This window comes from Somniosus microcephalus, chromosome 23 (assembly GCF_052327205.1).
Source record: "Somniosus microcephalus isolate GS21.2 chromosome 23, FLI_Smic_1.0, whole genome shotgun sequence".
NCBI classification, from domain to species: domain Eukaryota; kingdom Metazoa; phylum Chordata; class Chondrichthyes; order Squaliformes; family Somniosidae; genus Somniosus; species Somniosus microcephalus.
This window is the reverse complement of record NC_141009.1, coordinates 34,853,346-34,871,206: the sequence shown is the minus strand read 5'-3', so window position 1 is coordinate 34,871,206 and position 17,861 is coordinate 34,853,346. Positions and strand designations below refer to the sequence as shown.

General features: G+C 43.6%; 1 protein-coding gene across 4 annotated transcripts in view; it reads right to left on the bottom strand.

The window, feature by feature from the left end:
• Positions 1-17,861, bottom strand: part of whrna (whirlin a) — a 260,942-nt gene that overhangs the window by 105,786 nt on the left and 137,295 nt on the right. For all 4 annotated transcript variants that reach the window (XM_085965766.1, XM_085965768.1, XM_085965767.1 and 1 more), the window contains one exon: positions 4,001-4,209. In XM_085965766.1, coding sequence (XP_085821892.1) covers positions 4,001-4,209 — 209 coding nt within the window. The remainder of the gene's footprint in view (positions 1-4,000; positions 4,210-17,861) is intronic.

The following is a 17,861-nucleotide window of genomic DNA, read 5'->3' as shown; positions in this document are numbered from 1 at the left end:
GGATGTTCACAAAGAAAAAAAGAATTGAAAAAATGTATTAAAAAAAACCAAAATGTCTTTATTGATCCAGAGAGATTTCAGACTCGAGACTGCCAGCAGTTTGCACAGCTGGTACTGCTGCTGCCCGAGCCCTAATCATACATAATTACACTCAAGAACTCAGTTGTAATTAACTTTAACAGCCTGTAACTACAGTAAATAATTGACGAATGTTTATCAGAATATTCATTAATATTTTCTTAACTGCAATAAATGCCCCATAACTCATAATTTGTGACAACATGGTCATGTTACAAAGGATAATAATCAGCAGGGCTACTGATTCATGATGACTGAATACGTGAAATTCGGCCTTTTTGAAGATTTTTACCAGCATTTTTTGGATTACGTTCCCCAGTATTATCCCTGTACAGTTAGGGCCATTGGTTTCTGGTGACTGATTAAGACTAACTCCATTTTATTATGTGGGATGTGGGAATTTTTTTTGGGGGGGGGGGTAGGATTTTGCAGTTTGTTTTTCTGTGAAAACCATGATCAGTGGCCCAGCTGATGGCTTTTTTTCTGCAAACGTATTACTGAATTTGTTCTTGTTAAATTCCAATTATAGCTGATGCAAAATACTTACAATTTGATTTTTGCATTATTCCACCGTTTCTCAAAGAAAGTCTGAATGAATGAATTACTACAATACAAGTCAATTTGCCTCTCCGTCACTAATGGTAACTACAATTGATTATAACTACATTACCTCAGCCATGTAGATGAAGTTGATGAAGCACTGAGTTAAAGATTTGTGTTTGCTGACATCATTGCATCAGTGATCATGCCCCCTTCTATATATAAAAAGTTGAAGTAAAAAAATGAAGGAAAATAAGCCTACATTTCAGTGTAGCCTTATCTTCGTCTCCACTACAACAATGTTTGAGAGGAGGTTTTTCAACAGGCTATTTTTGCATCCCCCAAAATATGCCAATGTGGCAGCACCAAGCTTTGTCCATGTTTTATCAAGCTAGCTCTTGAAGGGATGATATGCAATAGTTAAGTTCTAGCTGACAATATCGCTGAAATTCTTACCCATTTCATTTACCAATACTAATAAGCATATTTTTTGAAATTAAATTTAAATTCTGTCAGTACGATATAAACTGCATCAGTTGTTTGGAGAGCTGAATCCAAAATGGCAGTCCTGGCAGTATTATAGAGAGATCAGGACAATTAAAATTGACATTTATAAAGAACTATTCTAAGAAAAAAAATTAAAACAGATTGCTCCTTCAAACTCTGGAAAGAAAATAACTAAAGTTTAGTGGTTCTGATTGCATATCTCATAATAAAAATACATCAAACATGCAGTACAATAAATGTAGGAATCTCAAGTGCTCTTGACAATCAGTGGCTATCACATTTCTAATAACAGTTATTCTGTGCACAACAGTTACTTAATTAAACAATAAACTTAGAAATCCCCGAGTTTATGAGGTGTTAAGTGGCTCCCATAAGCAGAATAACTACAATGGCTAGAGTCAAATCATGAGACAGTTACTAAAGAATTCAAGGAACCCTTTGTTTATTGGCACTGTACCTAATGGTTGAGATTTTTAATGAAGAAATGTGATGAGTGAAGAAAACGAAGGCAAGTGTGTATTGTCACTGATGAGATAAAAAAATTAAAATGGACTATGAAAAGGTCCTTTGCCCAATTTTCTTGCTCCGTCATTAAAGTCCTGAGAACATGATGATGGGATTTTTCCAATTGCAGACCCCTTCACTCTCTATTGAATAAGGAACTGATTCAATTCCCTTTTGAATACTTCCGCTGAAGCGGTTGACTACATTAACTGGACAATTTTAAACATAAACAGGTATTTGCTTAAATTTAACTTGTGGCTTCCTCGGCTTGTCATCATCTCCTTGTTCTCCTTCCCTGCAGAATCTCCTGGTTCTCCTTCCCTGCAGAATCTCCTTGTTCTCCTTCCCTGCAGAATCTCCTTGTTCTCCTTCCCTGCAGAATCTCCTTGTTCTCCTTCCCTGCAGAATCTCCTGGTTCTCCTTCCCTGCAGAATCTCCTTGTTCTCCTTCCCTGCAGAATCTCCTTGTTCTCCTTCCCTGCAGAATCTCCTTGTTCTCCTTCCCTGCAGAATCTCCTTGTTCTCCTTCCCTGCAGAATCTCCTTGTTCTCCTTCCCTGCAGAATCTCCTTTTATTGCAATCTTACCGATCTCTTAGATAATGTTCATCCTTAATTTTTATTTCCAAGCTTCCTAATTCTCTTTTCATAATCAAATGATTTAAAACCTGAAATCATCCTTGCTGCTTTTCTCTGAATCCTTTCTGTTGCTTCACTGTCTTTTCTGAATAAGATGACCATGGTCCTGACAGTCCACAAACGTTCTTCTGGTTTCCCACTGTAACTCCAGTTGGAGATCAGTAGAACCGTGTGAAGTGCTTTAAGGCATTTTGATGTGATATGGCATTGTATTATTGCACATATATTTATTTACTTATACAAATCTCCTTCAGAGTGTGGGTGCTTTTCTGAGGTTGGAGCTTCAACATGTTGTTGAGGCAAAGTAGAGGCGATTTTATTTTGCATTTGTAGTGTTTCACTTCACATGGAAGCACTTGACACTGATATTCAGTGCCTGAAATGAGAAAGTGTTCCCTTTCCTAGCATCAACATCCCTCGTTAATGCGACAGTAACACTGTCTACATCAAGTAAGGGGTGTGAGGGAATACTCTCCACTTGCCTGGATGAGTGCAGCTCCAACAACACTCAAGAAGCTCGACACCATCCAGGACAAAGCAGCCCGCTTGATTGGCACCCCATCCACCACCTTAAACATTCACTCCCTCCACCACCACCGTGGCTGCAGTGTGTACCATCTACAAGATGCACTGCAGCAACTCGCCAAGGCTTCTTCGGCAGCACCTCCCAAACCCGTGACCTCTTGCACTTAGAAGGACAAGGGCAGCAGGTGCATGGGAACACCACCACCTCCAAGTTCCCCTCCAAATCACACACCATCCTGACTTGGAAGTATATCTACGATCCTTCATCGTCGCTGGGCCAAAATCCTGGAACTCCCTACCTAACAGCATTGTGGGAGTACCTTCACCACTCAGACTGCAGCGGTTCAAGAAGGCAGCTCACCACCACCTTCTCAAGGGCAATTAGGGATGGGCAATAAATGCTAGTCTTGCCAACGATGCCCACATCCCATATGTGAATTAGAAAAAAGGGACTGAGATAGCACCACAATTACCATCTGATGCACCAGTCCATAGTGGAATCAGTTTGCTTGAACAAAAAGGCTTTCCATGCTCCGTCAAGTTTCATCTTTTTAAACTTGCCTAAACCATTCCAGTGAACACTATTTCTGTATAATGCCTTTGCAGTTCTCCCAAGTTAATCACGTTTAAATTCCCGATCACGGCAGCACACTTCCCTGCACTTCCTTCTGTTTCCTTGGACTTGCACACTTTGCACCTACTTCCGCCCTCGCTACCTGTCGCTTCTGTCTCTCACCGCGCAGATTATGTTAAGCTGTCACACACGTCTTCACATCCCTTCAACAGGCCGCACTCTAACACACTCCCAGTTCAGACACAGGCAATTCCTGTGTCGGGCGGAAGCAATATCAAAAAGTTGGGTGGGGGAATTAAAGTAGGCGGGGATCAGGCTTGAAAATCAGACGGTATTGATTAAAATATCTGGCCTCACATAGGAAACCACAAACAGAAAGGATAATGGATACTAAAAAAACAAGGTCTTGAAAATGGCTGCAACTGTAAAAAATGGTCAAAGAATACAAACATGTTATCCTATAAACCATGCTTTTCAAACAGAGAAGAAAAAAGGCTAATTTAGTGAGCAGCTCCACTGAATTGGTTTACTTTCCACTTGGACACACAGAGATTTATTTTTCACAAGAGACTCATTAATCATGCGGTGACATTAGAAATATTGTTCCAGAGCTGAAGAAATGAGGCCAGGACTTACCCTGCAGGACCGCCGGAGGCAGCGGTCACACTGAGCTCTGGGCCTGTAATCCATTTAGTCTCGTCCACTACCGTCCGAGCATGAGGTAGTCTCCCAACATCCTTTATCGTCATCATGAGGTGCCGTGAAGACTTTAAGATTTTCACAGCTTCGTCGTGAGGAACGTTTAGAAAACTTCTGCCATTCACCTCTATAATCTGGTCTCCAACCTAACACAGAAAAATCTCGCAGTTAATGTGAACTATTAGAAATACCTATACAAAAGGAAAATACTGCAGATGCTGGAAATCTGAAATAAAAACAGAAAATGCTGGAGACACTCAGCAGGTCAGGCAGCATCTGTGAAGAGGGAAACAGAGTTAACGTTTCAGGTCGATGACCTTTTGTCAGAACTGGAAAAAAGCAGGAAATGGAACAGATTTTAAAGCAAGTTCCCAGCCCCTAAACTTGCTTTAAAATCTGTTCCATTTCCTGCTTTTTTCCAGTTCTGACAAACGATCATCGACCTGAAAAGTTAACTCTGTTTCTCTCTTCACAGATGCTGCCTGACCCGCTGAGTGACATGAATCAGTCATTCATGAAAGAAAGACTTATGAAATAATACTGAGCGGCCTACGGGTGGCGCTGTCCAGGGAGAGTATAAATACTCGGGCACGGGCCCAGCTTGCGCAGGACATTCTTAACAGGAACTAGTGAAGGACACAACTAGGCCTCCATGTTGTAAAACAGTTGATTAAAGCTTTGTTTAATGCTTAGACCAAGTGCCTAGTAGTTTTCTTATGTCACTGAGTGTCTCCAGCATTTTCTGTTTTTATATTAGAAATACCTACAGTTGGAATTAAATGAAAAAACAGCCCATTTGTTCTTAATGGGATTACATTTTGAATTCCTCAGTGATACCTTTTTTGTTGCAATTTATATGCAGAATATTGAATTGAGGATGCAGGAAACGGTGCAGTTGGACAGCATGTCGTTCCTCCTTCAAGCTGTGCCGCCGTTTGCCCGGTGAAGTAAGATATTAAAAATTGGATTTAATAAGGAAAAACAAACCAGGATTCATCTGTAACACCAATATACAAAATGGAGGGAATAGGTTAATTCGTGCTCCGAGTTGAACAATAGAAGTCTGTAAAAGTTGTATAAACCCAGATAAGGTTTAAACAGGACTACGGGTTAACTGCTGAGAGATTAAAACTGTCAAAACAACCCCTTAGAAAGAGGGAGAGATATATGGGTTCGGCCACGCGAGTCGACACCTTTGCACTTAAGGGTTTGTTAAGTGTGAAGCTCAATAGGGTTCTATTCTTTTAACTAACTAAAGTGTTTTTGCTCTGTAGAAATAATTTAAGAGAGAGAGACAGAAAATCTGCAGATTGCCCGCTTTGGAAAGATCTACTATCTTAGAGAAATACTTAAAAAGACCAAGCCATCTGACAACAGCAAATGGACGATCGTAAAGTAATAAAGTTGAGGCCCCTGGGTTATGAGAAAGTAACAGGACCAACTGATAACGAAATGTGAGATTTGTAAGCGACTGGAAGAATGGAATGTCACGGTTTTATAATTACAATTTAACTATAATTCTGTATATGCTAATAAGCTTATCCCTGCCTTTAGGGCAGGGCCTTAATTTTTGTATAGCTGTGTGAACCTCAAGAGATTCGGTGGAGTCGGAGCCTTGTGTTGGGACGCAAGAGCCATAGCTCCCCAGGCCTGAATAAACCGTTTTTACTTCAATTATTGGGTCTGTCTTTCTTATAACAAGCCAGTGTTGTTGACTTTGTATATCACTTAGTCCACACTTTGGGGGCTTACATCACCCGGACACAGGTTTGTGCCTACTGCTCCCACCCATGATGAGTTCTCTATCCCAGCTGCGTTATCTAAGAAAGTGGATATCGGGCCTTTCCCCACAGAAAGGAAGTTAAAATTGCCAGATAAGATAGCCAAGGCCCAGTCTTATTCACCTTCCTAAGCCAGCTCACAGTCAAGCCCATCATGTGTATGGGAATTATATATGGCTACCACACAAAAAGGGAGGGAAAAAATGACAAATCGTATAAAAAAATTAAAATAACGATCAAAATATCCGAATCACAAGTGTCACGTTTTGGCATTTTTGATCACTTTTTGTTTCTTCGTGGAAAGGATTTTGGGATTGAGTTATGTCTAAGGGTTGTGTTTCAAAATAAAGTGCACTTGCACAAGTTTTGGAAAAAGTGCACTCTGCCATATGCTAAGGAGGTAAGCATTGAAGTTGTTTCCCAAAGACCGAAGACAGTAAGCAATTTGTTGGCCTGTTGATCACCTCGCACCCTTGGTATTAGGAAATCACTGGCTCCATGCACTTGGCAGGAGTTTTCTGACACAGGGCCACCCTTGTTGTGAACAGAGGGAGATAAGATTAGAGGCAGAAATATACTGACAGTCAGGTTTGTAAACACCGAGACTCAGAAGGTTAGGTTGCAGAAGGGTAATTAGAAGCTATTTGGTTTAAATAAAACTTGAAATGAGAAAGCATGGCATATTAATTATTTTATATTATTACATGAAGACAAGTTGCATTGATTCAATTAAATAAGACCAATCATAAATTGCTTTGTATATTCACATGTCATTTCAAAAATAAAGCAGCTTGATAATTTGTTCACGCCTCAAACATTTTGTCTACTGAAAGATTGGAGAAGTACATGTAAAGGCATTTGTGAAAGACAGGATATTCAGTTTGTATATCAAGAGGGATATGTTGCTACGTCACTTGGGTTATGCTATTGTATAAGAAGATATGGAGTTATCTGCCTTGGCTCAGTGGTAGGACTCAAACCTCAGAGTCAAAAGGTTGTGGGTTCAAGTTCCCACTCCAGAGCCTTAGGGGGAGAAATTGAGTCACGCTCCCTTTGGGGAGCTGTGCCCCCGCAGCCGAAATTGAGTGGTAGTGCCCCAAGAGGGAAGTGGGGCACTACTGGAAGCGCCCCGCCTCCCTCTTGGGGGCACTGCAAGGGAATATCGCGGTGCTGTGGCACGTTGCGCCGCAGTATTGCAGGCCTTCTTCCCCTTCTTAAAGGGGAGGGGCCTTGCGCAGCGCGACCCGGGGCCCAGCTGGACCACCAGGGATCGGAGTGCCGGCAAAAGAGCCCGGCACTCAAGAGAAGTGCTGGGCTCATGGAATGCAGCCGGCACTCCGCGGGGGTGCGGGTCAGGAGGCCAGGGATAGGAGCAGAGGCAAGTGCTGGCAGGCGGCCAGCAACAAAAATGGCCCCCCGGCCCCTCACCTTTAAATAGCGTCACCCCAGCCACAGGTAGGCACCCCCTGACCCCATCGGACATAGCGTCCGGCGGTGCTACCGAAGATCGCGGCTGGGGCGCTGCGCACGGTGATGACGTCATCGCCGTGTGGCCCAGTGCCGTGGGCCGCTAATGGTTAGTGCCGCCGCTAACCTGCCATTGAATTTCGTGGGAGGCGTTGGCGGCGCCGCGCCCGGGTGCTAGTTGTTTTGCGCCCCGTTAGCGCCCTCTTAGGGTGCTAACGGGAGGCGCATAGCAACCAAATTTTTCCCCCTTAAGAACATAAGAAATAGGAGCAGGACTAGGCCATAAGGCCCCGCGAGCCTGCTCCGCCATTCAATAGGATCATGGCTGATCATCGACCTCGACTCCACTTTCCCGCCTGATCTCCATATCCCTTGATTCCCCTAGAGTCCAAAAATCTATCTATCTCAGCCTTGAATATACTCAAAGACTCAGCATTCACAGCCCTCTGGGGCAGAAAATGCCAAAGATTCACAACCCTCTGTGTGAAGAAATTCCTCATCTCGGTCTTAAATGGCCGACCCCTTATCCTGAGACTATGCCCCCAAGTTCTAGACACTCCAGCCGGGGAAACAACCTCTCAGCATCTACCCTGTCAATCCCCTTCAGAATCTTGTATGTTTCAATGAGATCACCTCTCATTCTTCTAAACTCCAGAGAGTATAGGCCCAATCTACTAATCTCTCCTCATAGGACAGCCCTCTCATTTCAGGAATCAATCTAGTGAACCTTTGTTGCACCGCCTCCAAGGCAAGTATATCCTTCCTTAGATAAGGAGACCAAAACTGTGCACGGTACTCCAGGTGTGGTCTCACCAAGGCCCTGTACAATTGTAGCAAAACTTCCTTACTCTTATACTCCAACCCCTTTGCAATAAAGGCCAACATGCCATTGGCCTTCCTTATTGCTTGTTGTACCTGCATGCTAGCTTTCTGTGTTTCTTGCACGAAGACACCCAAATCTCTCTGAACACCAACATTTAAAAGTTTCTCACCATTTAAAAAATATTCTGTTTTTCTATTCTTCCTACCAAAGTGAATAACCTCACATTTCCCTACATTTTACTCCATCTGCCACCTTACTGCCCACTCACTCAGTCTGTCTATATCCCTTTGCAGACTCTTTGGGCTAAAAATTGAGTAGCGCTCCAATTGAGGCGTTAACTTCGCCGGGGCACTAAAAGTAGTGCCCCAGAAAAATTAGCGCCCCCGCGCTGGAAATTCAGTGGTTGCGCCCCAAGAGGGAAGCGGGGCGCTACTGGAAGCGCCCCGCCTCCCTCTTGGGGCACTGCGAGTGAATATCATGGCGCTACGTGCCGCAGCGCCACATGTCGCGCCGCAGTATTGCAGGCCTTCCTCCCCTTCTTAAAGGGGAGGGGCCTTGTGCAGCACGACCTGGAGTGCAGGCAAAAGAGCCTGGCACCCAAGAGAAGTGTAGGGCTCTTGGAGCCCAGCCGGCACTTCGCGGGGTTGGGGGGGTTCAGGAGGCCGGGGACGGGATCGCAGGCAGGTGGCCAGCAACAAAAATGGCCGCCCCGCACCTCGCCTTTAAATTGCGCCTCCCCAGCCGCAGGTACGCCCCCCTGACCCTGTCGGACATAGCGTCCGACGGTAAATCAGGGGGCGCTCCCGAAGATCGCGGCCGGGGTGTGAGCGGGGCGCTGCGCACACCAATGACGTCATTGCCAGCGGCGCAGCACCGCAGGGCGCTACCGGTTCGCGCCACCACTAACCTCCCGCTGAATTTTGCGGGAGGCGTGGGCAGTGCTGCGCCCGGGCGCTCGTTGGTTTGCGGCCACTTAGCGCCCTCTTAAGGCGCTAACGGGTGGCGCTACCAACTGAATTTTTCCCCCTTTGTTTTCTCTTCACAGCTTACTGTCCCACCTAGCTTTGTATCATCAGCAAACTTGGATACATTGCACTCGGTCCCTTCATCTAGGTTGTAAATAGCTGAGGCCCAAGCACTGATCCTTGTGGCACTCCACTAGTTAGAGCCTGCCAACCTGAAAAAGAACCATTTATCCCTACTCTCTGTTTTCTGTCCATTAACCAATCCTCTGTTCATGCTACTATATTACCCCCAACCTCATGAGCCCTTATCTTGTGTAATAACCCATATGTGGCACCTTATTGAATGCCTTTTGGAAATCCAAATACACTACATCCACTGGTTCCCTTTTATTTACCCTGCTAGTTACATCCCCAAAAACTCTAAAAAAACAAAATTGTCAAACACGATTTCCCTTTCATAAAACCATGTTGATTCTGCCCAATCATGTTATGATTTTTCTAAGTACCCTGATATCACTTCCTTAACAATGGATTCCAGCATTTTCCCGATGACTGATGTCAGGCTAACTGGCCTGTAGTTCCCGGTTTTCCCTCTCCCTCCTTTCTTGAATAGCGGTGTTACATTTGCTACCTTCCAATCCACTGGGACCATTCTCGAATCTAGGGAATTTTGGAAGATCACTATTTCTGCAGCCAACTCTTTTAGAACCCTAGGATGTAGGCCATCGAGTCATGGGGATTTGTTGGCTTTTAGTCCCATTAGTTTCTCTAGTACTTTTTCTTTGCTTATATTAATTACGTTAAGTTCCTCATCCTCATTAGACCCTTGGTTCCCCACCATTTTTGGTATGCTTTTTGTGTCTTCGATTGTGAAGACAGATACAAAATATTTGTTTAACGTTTCTGAGCGCCTAATCTAAGTTGACACTTCAGTGCAATACTGAGGGAGTGCTGCACTGTCAGAGGTACTGTCCTTCGGATGAGGCATGAGGTGAACATAAAAGATCCCATGCCACTATTTGAAGGAAGAGCAGGAGAGTTCTCAGCAGTATGAATGAATGACAGAATAAATGAATCCTGGCCAATATTTATCCCTCAACCAATATCATTAAAACAGGTCATTTATCTCATTGCTGTTTGTGGGAGCTTGCTGTGCACAAATTGGCTGATGCATTTCCTACATTGCAACAGTGACTCGACTTCAAAAGTACTTTATTGGCTGTAAAGCAGTTTGGCATGTCCTGAGATCATGAAAGGGGCTATATAAATGCAAGTTCCTTGTTTCTTCAGTATGAATTGACTAATGAAATTAAGGGATGTTGGATTTGTTTATAGGAGCCACTGCGCCACTGAAGGTATCTATAGCAGACCTGAAATTATCACAGCAAATTTAGAATATAATATAAACATACAAAAATGGTGGGCAGGAAAATAAAATCATCTGGTCCATCAAGACAGCCCCACAGAGGTGTGATGCCTAAAGCACCATAGACACCAGCAGCCATGTCATCTCCTGGGAGAAGCAAAAAAAGGATTAAAAAACCCAAAGCCAATTGGGGTAAAAAAAAAATCTGGAAAATTTCTCTCCGACCCCAGTCAAGATGGTATATTTCCTGTTAAAAATAACATGGCAATAAATAGGTTCTGTGAGATGATCCAATACATTTTCAAGCCCTACATGGCAATATCATTGGTCATAGCATTGGTCTTGTATTGAGAGTTTTGATAGGCCTTTTGATATACATCACAAAATCGGTCATACATAACAAGATTAATAACTTTACATACCTCACCCAGTCACCGTTGTATGTCATGAAATCATTGGCACCCTTTATTCTTTCTCATGAAATTATTCATATCCTATTTTGCCGGTCAGAAAATCACCAAACACTTCTCCCATCAAGAAATCACTTGATACCTTTGCTGCTCATCAAAAAATCATTGATATACCCAGCAATGCCTTCGGCTTCCAATAACATCGTAGAACCACCACAATTTAAAAATGGGCCATTGCCAGCACAAGAAAAATCGCTGCCTTACACAAAGGCGAGGCATTGACAGATAACAGCGAATTTTAAATACCAATACAATCTTGGCACTGATGGTATTCAAACACTGCTCAAGTGACATCTGTAATTTCATTAGAGGTAGCCATCATACTTTAAGTACACAGAAAGTCAATTCAATTTCATTATGTTGTACAGAGCTCCTCTAATGTTTATATAAGTAATGTACAGCCCATTTCTGTCTTCAGCAATACTTCCTGTTTTACTGCACCAACTATAATACCACACTGCTGGATTCTTGACTCTCATTTACATTTAGTGCTTCATGGAGAGCTGAATTACAACAGTCACATGCAAAATAGCTAACGAGGGAGGGAATACTGCAGCAAACTGGGAGTGGGGGAGGAATACAACAAGAAAGAAAGACTTGCATTTATATAGCGCCTTTCATGACCACAGGACGTCTCAAAGCGCTTTACAGCCAATGAAGTACTTTTGAAGTGTAGTCACTGTTGTAATGTGGGAAATGCAGCAGCCAATTTGTGCACAGCAAGCTCCCACTCCAGTAATGTGATAATGAGCAGATCATATGTTTTAGTGATGTTGATTGAGGAATAAATATTGGCCAGGACACCGGGGATAAATTCCCCTGCTCTTCTTCAAATAGTGCCATGGGATCTTTTGCGTCCACCTGTTTTAACGTCTCATCCGAAAGACGGCACCTCTGACAGTGCAGCATTCCCCCAGCACTGCACTGGAGTGTCAGCCTAGATTTATGTGCTCAAGTCCTTGGAGTGGGACTTGAACCCACAACCTTCTGACTCAGAGGCGAGTGAGTACAGAGGAATCATACCAGTCAACCATGCCTTTCTTACGAGGTGGACCGACTGTAACTGGTGGTGTTCACAGGATGCAACAATTCACCCTCCAAATGAAGGAGAATGGTGTCGTTCAGTGTGTGTGTAGGTGGGGGGGGGGCAGGGGGAGGGGTTGATGCAACATTAAGACGAATGAAATAAGGTGTTACAATCCAAGGTCTCTTCCAACACTCTCTATTCATGCTAATGGCAAAAGGCAGTTTCCACCTACAGGCCTGCACCTCCTACGATCTCAAACTTATCACCACATGCGTGGCGTATATGGGTTAGCGAGCCACAGGCTTAACAATTACTCTTTCACTGCTGGATTTTACACTGGAGTTCCACATGGGTTGTCTACCACACAACTTCAGAAAGGTAATGTCAGACCACATGGTTCTGGCTAAAGCTAGTCGTTGAATTTACAGGAAACTTTTTTTTATCCGGCACCGACGGGACCGACATGGTTCCGGTTCATCAACAATTCTGGATAACCGAAAGCTATAGTAAAAGATACGGAGCTGAGAGCTCCGTATAAAGCAACAAACCCTGTTGCTTAGCAACAGGTTCAGAACAATGGCCACAAGCTCCAAGCATCTCTGTAGCTTAGCAACAGCTGCAGCCTTGCACAGCAACAGATGGAGGAAGGCAAGTAATAAAACTCACCTGAACCTACTCCTAAATTTTGCCGGTTAACCGAGATTTCCGGTTATTTAGGTGCCGGTAAATCGAAAGTTTCCTGTACTTGAAAGAATTATAACTACACGGAAGCAAAAGTGCTGCAGCAGAATAATCAGCACCAAAGTTATTGATCACAACTTAATTTTTTTTCCAGAACCAAAACTATGAATTTCTGAAACCTTCCAGAAGGAGTGCTCTTCAGACTCTACAAACCGAGTCGGAGAAGATCACTCCCTGATCTTACCACTGCTCTGTGGAAAGCAAGGTTGGCACGAGAACTGCAAACTACACAGTATAAGAAGCCAGCCATACTTGTACGTCTCCACACAGGTCTTTGACACTCACTTCAAAATGAATTCCTTCACACTGGGAAAGTAAACGTGTTTTTTATGAATTTTAGATTCCATGCACAGTCTTGAGCATAAACTGTCAGAATTTGAAAAATGTAGGCTTCCATCAGAAGCACCTTTTGGAGGTTTAAATTTTAGAAGAAGACGACTTTACCTGAGGAAGGATGTTCTTGCCATGGAAGGAGCTCAGCGAAGATTCACCAGGCTGATACCTGGGATGGCAGGAATGACGTATGAGGAGAGATTGGATCGATTGGGCTTGTACTCGCTGGAGTTTAGAAGAATGAGAGGGGATCTCATCGAAACCTATAAAATTCTGTCAGGCCTGGACAGACTAGATGCAGGAAGGATGTTCCCGATGGTCGGGGAGTCCAGAACCAGGGGTCACAGTCTAAGGATAAGGGGTAAGCCATTTAGGACAGAAATGAGGAGGAATTTCTTCACCCAGAGAGTGGTGAACCTATGGAATTCTCTGCCACAGAGGGCGGTGGAGGCCAGTTCATTAAATATATTCAAGAAGGAGTTGGATATATTTCTTAAGGCTAAAGGGATCAAGGGATATGGGGAAAAGGCAGGGACAGGGTACTGAATTTGGATGATCAGCCATGATCTCATTGAATGGCGGAGCAGGCTCGAGGGGCCGAATGGCCTACTCCTGCTCCTATCTTCTATGTTTCTATGTTTACAACCAATAACATACAACATTTTTAGTTTGTTACCAAGATAGATAAAACATTTATCTTTTATTTATTTTTGGAAGCAGATTCAGTAATAACTTTCAAAAGGGAATTGGATAAATACTTGATGGGGGCACAAATGCAGAGCAATGCGGAAAAGGCCGGGGAGTGGGACTAATTGGATTGGTCTTTCAAAGAGTCAGCCAATGGGCCGAACGACCTCCTTCTGTGGTGTATTATTCTATGATTCTGTGATTTAGCATTATATATAAGTGCATATTTTTTTTAAAAGATCAAAGCTTAGGCTGGTAATGTCACAAGTGTATTGTCAATATATGGCACCGAAATCTTTAATCTTGGCCAGCTGAGCGAGGATGGAATCGGCACACTTCACCATGGGAGGGGAGGTACAAAGCAACTCCGAGCAGCCACTGAAGCAGCGGCGCTGGCATAGCCCTGGGCCCAGGCGATTTACAGGGAGATCATATCTGGTGCAGGGAGGGGCCTAAAGACATGAAAAAAAATACAAAATAAAACTGGAACACGAAACAACACATAAAAATCAAACCTTGGTTTGCAGCTTTCTCAGTTCAGCAGCTTCTTTCTCAGAACTCTAGCTTAGGCTGGTAATGTCACAGATCGATTTTTCATTGCTGGCATTTAGCATGTCCACATTTTATTGCTCATTATTGACGAGCAAATAAATGCGGATGTGCTAAAGGTGGCTAGCGCCATAAAATCCAGCTTAGTCCTCCTAAAAGTTTCTAGACACGGCTGGACTACGGCTTCATCGCCCCAACTCAATATCACGGGAGGCGCAGCCAGTGGCGCCAGCCACTGCCTGCCTCTTTAGGCGCTAACAAGTGGCGCTACTTACCCAATTTCTCCCCCCTTGAATCTATGCAGTATGTTTAGATATGGATAGTGGGGTGGATAAGCAAGTTATTAATAAAAAAAGTTAAATTTCAATTGTCTTCATTTTTCTCTGCTTAAAGGGGCATTCATGAAAATGCATTTAGTAAATTTGGGTTTGGTGAGGGAGAAGTGTCATGCATCAGTTTTGTCACAATAACAACTGAGGCAAGTGCCCTGGTAAAAGATTTTGCACAACTGAGCCAAAGGGTCTATCCAATCTTTTCTTTGCAGGTCTGCAGCACCACGGCATCTTCACTGCTGCAAGTGAGGTTGCCATGGTAACAACTAGGCCACTGCTACATGCATCATAGGGCTGTGCGCTCGCGGGGGGGCAGCGAGCACGAGCTTTTTGGAAACAGCTAAGATTATTTAGTGCATGCCTAATCTTACATTTTACAGATGATCCAAGATGACAATTTAAATCAGCTTCGACAGAAAACAGTTCGACTGAAAAAAAGGCAGAGAGTGCAGCACAAAAAAAAAATCCAACAGGAAGCTCTTTGAATGAACCCTGCAAATAAATTATTCAAGGTGGTGAGCTAAGATTGGGCCTTAGCTGCCATTACACTGCTATATACACATGCTGATACTTAGCAGTTTAACAAAAGACCCACAGCATAACTTAAGAGCCAGGATCCAGTCTAACCCTTGAGCGTATCCTCCAGGACATGATCTTAACTGGCGTGTGCTTCGCACTGGGCAACTGAATTGAAGCCATGCCTGGAAAAAAAAATGCCTCGACCCGAAACGTTAACCCTGTTTCTCTCTCTCCGCAGATGCTGCCCGACCTGCTGAGTATTTCCAGCATTTTCTGTTTTTTATTTCAGCCTGCCAGCATCCGCAGTATTTTGCTTCTGGCAGAACAAAAGCCTCGGCAAGCCCACTGTGTACACTTAATATGGAATCATTGGGAATGAGGTGGAATTCCCACCAGCTCTCCTGCTGATATTAAAAAGTAACCTGCAGAGAACGGAGCCCTGGGCACAAGCACAGATGTGCTCCTTTGTCGCTGACCTCAGTGCAGGGTGAAGCATATCTCGGCTTTGCCGACCCTGCCTCGCGTTGCACAGTTTCTGCACGGAGGCAGGCATCTATACTATTACGGTAGCATTATAGACAGAAGAGTATTGATTCTCTATTATCCGCGCACTTAAATCTGTCCTTCAGCAAAGCAGGGGCGTTTTGTCCAGATAAGCATCTACCTCCAACATCAACTGTAACTTAGCAACAACCAAAACCACAGATAAGGCTTTCCCTCGGGCAAGTGTCCAGTGTATCTTTTGATCGTTATGATTTCTTTGCTACAATCTGATCCACCCCTCACTCTCCATCAGACTGTGCAGCAGATAACTGAAACCTGCCTGTTCGAATAGCTTTGGTTAAAAGAAACGGCTCCAAGTGTAGCTTGCATGCTGCTGGAAACCACAATCCTGATTTGCCCTTGCTTGAGCATGTTGCTGTGAAAGTTGTATTTCCCTGCAGAAGACGCCAACAAATCACCAATACTGCGCTATAAATAATATAAGAGTATCTGCTCAGCTCCAGACAGTAGACAGTACTGAGATAGTATAAAATGTCTGCTCAACAGTCACCGTCGTTGCAATCAAGTCTAAAATGGAGATGAATGCAAAATTAGATTCAAGCCATTAATCAAATGGTTAATAGCAATGTGATTTTATGTTGTGCTGTGACAGATACATAAAGTGAAGAAAAAACATACCCTTACATTGGTTTTACAACGTCAATAAATAGCGTAAATGGATTCTACCAGGAGAACAAACCCCAAAATTGTGACGGATGGGGACTGTAAATAAAGCAGCGACGAGCATCTTTTTTATTGGGCATTTTTGTTCACAGCCAAATTCCAATAAGGCAGGCTGGTTCGTAAATCTCTTTAATGTGGGACTGTCTTCCTCAAAAGCCTTTGGTGAACCTTGCTTTGGCTTAGGAGATCGAAGAGCCAATGTAATCAGGGGGATCATTATCCATTTTTCATGTTGCCAGTGGAGGAGCTGGTCTGGAGGCAGCATATATTGAGAGAGTTGTGGGAACTGCCCACAATTCCCTGATATGCGCTATTGGTGGGCGAGGCTCCCCACTGGCAAGGCGAACTTGGAAAATTACCAATTGCCATATTTGCCCAGAAGACATTAGGCATAGTTGATAGTGTGGCACAATTTGACACAATTGACTCTATTCCCCCCTGCTAATAAAGAAGAATTGCTGAGGTTTTTCATGAAGACAAGAGTCCCTTCAGTGAACACAAATGCATTCCTTGGCCCATCAGATTGCCGGGAACATGATATGTATTCCAGCACTAGACTATTAGATATCACATACCCCCACAAGACTGCCAGAGATAATTTGTCCCCTTTATTGTTCCAGTTTGACTCTGTGGTAGCACTCACACCTCCAAGTATTATGGATTCAAGCCCCACTTCAGGACCCAAGCACCTAGTCTACGCTGACACTTCAGTGTAAAACTGAGGGAGTGCTGCATTGTTGGAGATGCTCACTTTCATATGAGATGTTAAAGCAGGGCCATGTCTGCATGTTCAGGTGGATGTAAAAGATTTGAAGAGCAGTGAGTTCTCCCAACATCCTGCTCAGCATCAGTTCCTCAACCAACACCATCAAAAACAGATGAACTGGTCACTTATTGCATTTACTGTTTGTAGGGTTTTGCTCTGTGCAAATTGGCTGCCATGTTTACCTATATAATGACTACACCTCAAAGGTAATTCATTGGATATGAAGCAATTTAGGATGTCTTGAGCATATAAAACACACTGTAATAAAGCAAGCTCTTTCTTTCTCTCTCCCTCCTTCCCCCATCATTGGATCGCCAAGTTAACAGCGCCAGTACATAATCAAACTTTTTATATCTTTCTACTGTTATGGTTCCAGATGCAGGAACTCACCTATGAGTTCTCAGCTTTGATGACGGGAAACTTATACACTAGAATTTCTTTTAACCTGGCACCTACTTTTATTACGATAATTCTGGGCACAGGTGATAGCCATGTGACGCAACTGATAAAATGGCACTTTGCATCTGCAGAGGAATGTATTGTCCTTCAGGAATTTGTATTGCCTTTTTGAAAAGGAGATGTAAATACACCTCTGAGCCCAAAGCGCCGGATATTTGCTGAATTAACCAAAACTGGTCCTAGCTGGGTTACCTCTGGTTTGCTCTTCAGTTTAATGCTCATCCCCAGCGAGACTCATTTGCAAGCATCAGAAAACAGCTTATCTTATAATGCTTATGTGCAATGC